This window comes from Nicotiana attenuata, unplaced genomic scaffold (assembly GCF_001879085.1).
Source record: "Nicotiana attenuata strain UT unplaced genomic scaffold, NIATTr2, whole genome shotgun sequence".
Lineage (NCBI taxonomy): Eukaryota > Viridiplantae > Streptophyta > Magnoliopsida > Solanales > Solanaceae > Nicotiana > Nicotiana attenuata.
The window spans coordinates 12,023-15,857 of record NW_017673631.1 but is presented as its reverse complement, the minus strand read 5'-3'; the positions used below and the strand labels follow the sequence as shown (position 1 = coordinate 15,857).

General features: G+C 42.5%; 1 protein-coding gene across 1 annotated transcript in view; it reads left to right on the top strand.

Annotated features, from left to right (window-relative positions):
- Positions 1-3,835, top strand: part of LOC109216898 (ATP synthase subunit beta, chloroplastic-like) — a 24,140-nt gene that overhangs the window by 8,844 nt on the left and 11,461 nt on the right. Inside the window, exon 3 of the mRNA XM_019381115.1 lies at positions 2,052-2,185. Within this exon, the coding sequence (XP_019236660.1) occupies positions 2,052-2,185 (134 nt within the window). The remainder of the gene's footprint in view (positions 1-2,051; positions 2,186-3,835) is intronic.

The window sequence follows — 3,835 nt, the reverse complement described above, 5'->3', positions numbered from 1 at the left end:
GTATCTTCGTATAATACTCTTCGCCCTAGATCTTCTATTCGACCCCATTCCTCTATTATTATATTCAGTTAATTCGAACTTGAGCCCGAATGTTGAATCCTACGTTTTTTATTCTTTCTCATGTTGCTAGGATGGTTTGGTGATTCTCTGGCAGGTGGATAGGACCCAATTACAAGGGAAACTCTGCCAAAATTTAAAAAAAAAAAAAAAAATTTGGGACTTAGTGAAAAATTTGGTCGCCTGGAGGGTAGGCTTAACTGTTATGTGAGTGAATGCAAGAAAATGCAGAAGAGTTATAATTCCAGATGATTCGAGTTTCCACAAGCTTATGAAAGAGCGAGTTCAATCTCACTATGGTATTACGACAGCAATGGAGCATATGCGTTATGAGTATAGTGTGTTGTGATATATGGCTTCGAGCCAAGTTGGGGAGCTTGCTATTGGTTAGCGGATTGGCGTTTATGTACTATGTTAGTTCTGATTTGATGCATGCTGGTGAATCAGCTCTGGTCGTGGAGATTGGGCCGGGAATGGCACGAGTGAAGGGAAAATTTTGACAAAGATGTCATGAGCTCGGATGAGCAGGAAAGAAGTTTCGATTGTTAGGGTAAATTGGTATTGTCTTCTTCACCTAAGATCGGTGTTTTGTAAAAAGGGCTTTGCGTCCTGGCTAATGATTCTTGATCGCTCTTCAGCGTTAGTGCGACCGGTGGTTTGGAGGTACGCCCCAAATATTGTTGCGGTATGTTGTGGGAGTGTGTCCCACTGGAAGATTATATAAGTGTGGCATGTAGTCACTTGACTAATAAAGATGTAAACCAAGTATCAGGGTTGTGATGGTGTCGTTAAATTGAGAAATTCATGCCAGGAGGGCACTTGGCATATTGGGTTGTGAACTGGGAAGGATTACCCCGATTGTGACAGTTGTTCTTGTGTGTTAGGTGAAAAGGGGAGTTATTATGGACCCTTGAAAGGTTGTCAAACTGGTTCATTGTGAGCAGGATCGGCTTGAAGTCGGTGGATGGACTTAATGTGAATAATGGATCTATATCAAGCCAGATGTGTGCATTCTTGTAACGCGGTCCTCATGGAGGAGTAGTTAGGTTGATGCTTCATTGCCAGATATCTCGCATAGTGTTGCATTACGCCGTGTGATTGGTGAAATGACTCGAGAAATTGCTTATGTGTTGAGAATCCGCATAGGAATGATGTTACTTGAGCAACTTGGCTCTTGAAATTCAGACTGTATATCGCACCTCAGTTGTGCTTGAGTTTCGTAGTTTATAACGCTAAATATCCCTTAGGGATGATATTATGCACTTAGCATGCTCATGACCGATATTCGGTATTTTGTTATAATGAGCAGATTTAGCTCGACGTGTATCTCCTTATGCGAGATCTATGTGTGGATCGGGTGGCACGCCGCCATGAGTGTGTTATTTGGATCGGGTTGCGCGCCGCAATAGTGTGAAATCGAGTATAGTTTTCTATACGCTATCCTTGTATGCCTTGCTACATGTTTTCCAAGGAAAGTCTGTATTAATGCGTAGGATTTGGTAATTCCTTCCAGAGCTCGTTTTCTTTTGTATTGCGTTCGAATTGGTAGCCTATTGGCACATTGGGCATCATATACGACTTATAATTATGTCTGGAATGGCTTATTGCCCGAACAGTTCGTACCGGGTAAGACGAGATCATTGAATTTGAGATCAGTGCAATCTGAGTATATGAAGTAAATTAAAGAGCTAAGACCATTGTTTGGCTCAGAATGAGGTGATAGTTCTTACCAAGAGTATAGAACTAATGAATTGTTGTTTCGGTAGTAGTTATGAATGTGTACAGGTCTCATCCGTCGTGTCAGTATTGTAAGAATTTGAACAAGACCTGTGTATGTCATGCAGAGCATGGGATGTGTAGTGATTCCTCCTAACTGATTAGATAAATGATCTTCGGATGATTGGGGAAAATGATATTGCTAAGTGGAAGTGATTTGATGAGAGTATATGTCTCAGAAAAAGGTAATGTGATTAAACTGATTATATTTCGAGTAGCGCGGCATGTTCTTGTTGGTTCCACTGGTGGTATTCGAGTTTGCTCGGTAGCACAGGTAAATATCGAGTATCTGTCGTGGAATGAAGGAGTATCAAATGTGTGCATGTATTCGCATAGTGGAAACTGGGATCAGGTATGATGATTTGTGTGTTATATGGAGTTCTGATGTACAGGCTATATTGTGATGTTGGAATTCAGACTGGTTCTCTTAGTGTTGGAAGATTTTGAACTATTGCATTATGGGCTATGCCGGAAATGCCACGGGTTGAGTGGCGAGGTGCATTGGATTATGTTCTTGCAGAGTGGTTTATATTTCAAAGACCCAGTGGACGGCTGGGAAGGATTGCTTTTCTTAATTGGGCCTTCATGATGGATGTCAGTGCAGAGGTTCCTACCATTGGTTCCATTCCGCTGTTAAGGGACTTTTCGGATGCGTTTCTTGTGGCCGGGCATGTCGCCGGGCGAGGTTGTGGATTTCGATATTGATTTGGTGCTGGGCACCGTATCGTACGGCTCCGACAGGAGTTATAGTAGTGGAAGGAGCAGCTTCAGGCTTTCTTGGTAATGAGTTCGTTGGTAGGCCGATGTGGATACGTGTTTAGCTTGAGTTGGCTTGGTTGGCCCCGAATTGTATTGTTGAGGGATAGGTTGATTCGATCGTTATTGAGCTTGTTAGTGATCTGAGGAGAGCTATGAGTTGTTTTCGGTGTTGTGAGACGTTATGATTTGTTGGTTATGGGCACATATGGTGCAGTTCTATTGGGGATTCATAGTGAGAGTCGAGCGGGAAGATTAATTGGGTGTTGCTCGGTAAATGGAGTATTGGTTATGACCTATCGGGTCGTGGCGTATGTTGTTTGTTTCACCGTGGGTGTAATGAATTGCTTTGGTTCCAGACATCAAATTGTGCGTGGCTGTTGATTTTGAGCATAGTGACTTGAGGTGTTTCATGTGTAACCGTGTTTGGATAGGATCGCGCATTGTAGCGAGGCCACGTGGAGATATGACCTTTCGGGGTAGATTCAGGTGTTCTATTTCTATGATGTGAGACGGGGTCTCAGCCTTGTGTTGTGATGGTATTGATGAGCTTGAGGTACAGCTCTTTCGTTTGAGTCATTTGTTATGATTTGAATGTGTTCAGATCGTTTCTTACTGGTGCGTGTATTATGCAAGATGTGGTTTAGACTTGTATTGAGGTATCATATCACCAGAGTGGTGTTGGATTCGAGGTGATCGTTGGGTTCATTAATGAATACGGAGAGATTTGATCTTAGCTTGTTAGGAAGATAACATCGAGGTTTGACCCGGAAATCTGTTGTGATATCAGTCAAGGGAAGTGGTTTCAGGAATGGTTGATCTGAGAGATGACTACGATTTATAGCGTGTTTCATTCATCGTTGGCAGTATATGAAAGTGTTGGAATAAGGCTTTAGCTAATAAGAGGTTCTCTGCCGGTAATTGGTTGCTGGGGACAACTGCTGTGAATAGAAGGTATGGTTCCAAGTGTTTGGTTTAGGCGGTATATCATATGTTTTCACCTGAGGGTGCAAGTATGGGTTATTACAGCTGGTTCGAAGCTATTCAAGGTATAGGTGTGAGGTTTTGATCATATCGATGGTTTCAGAGATAAAAAAGGTAGTTCTATGATTTATGGGCTAAGCTGGATTGTGTAAATCCGATTTAAATGTGTTATCGGACCTATATGACATAGGGTGACGTGGGAGTCACCCCGGGTGGATGCTTAGTAAGGTTATTCAGCTTTTGGTTGGCTTCTAGACAACTC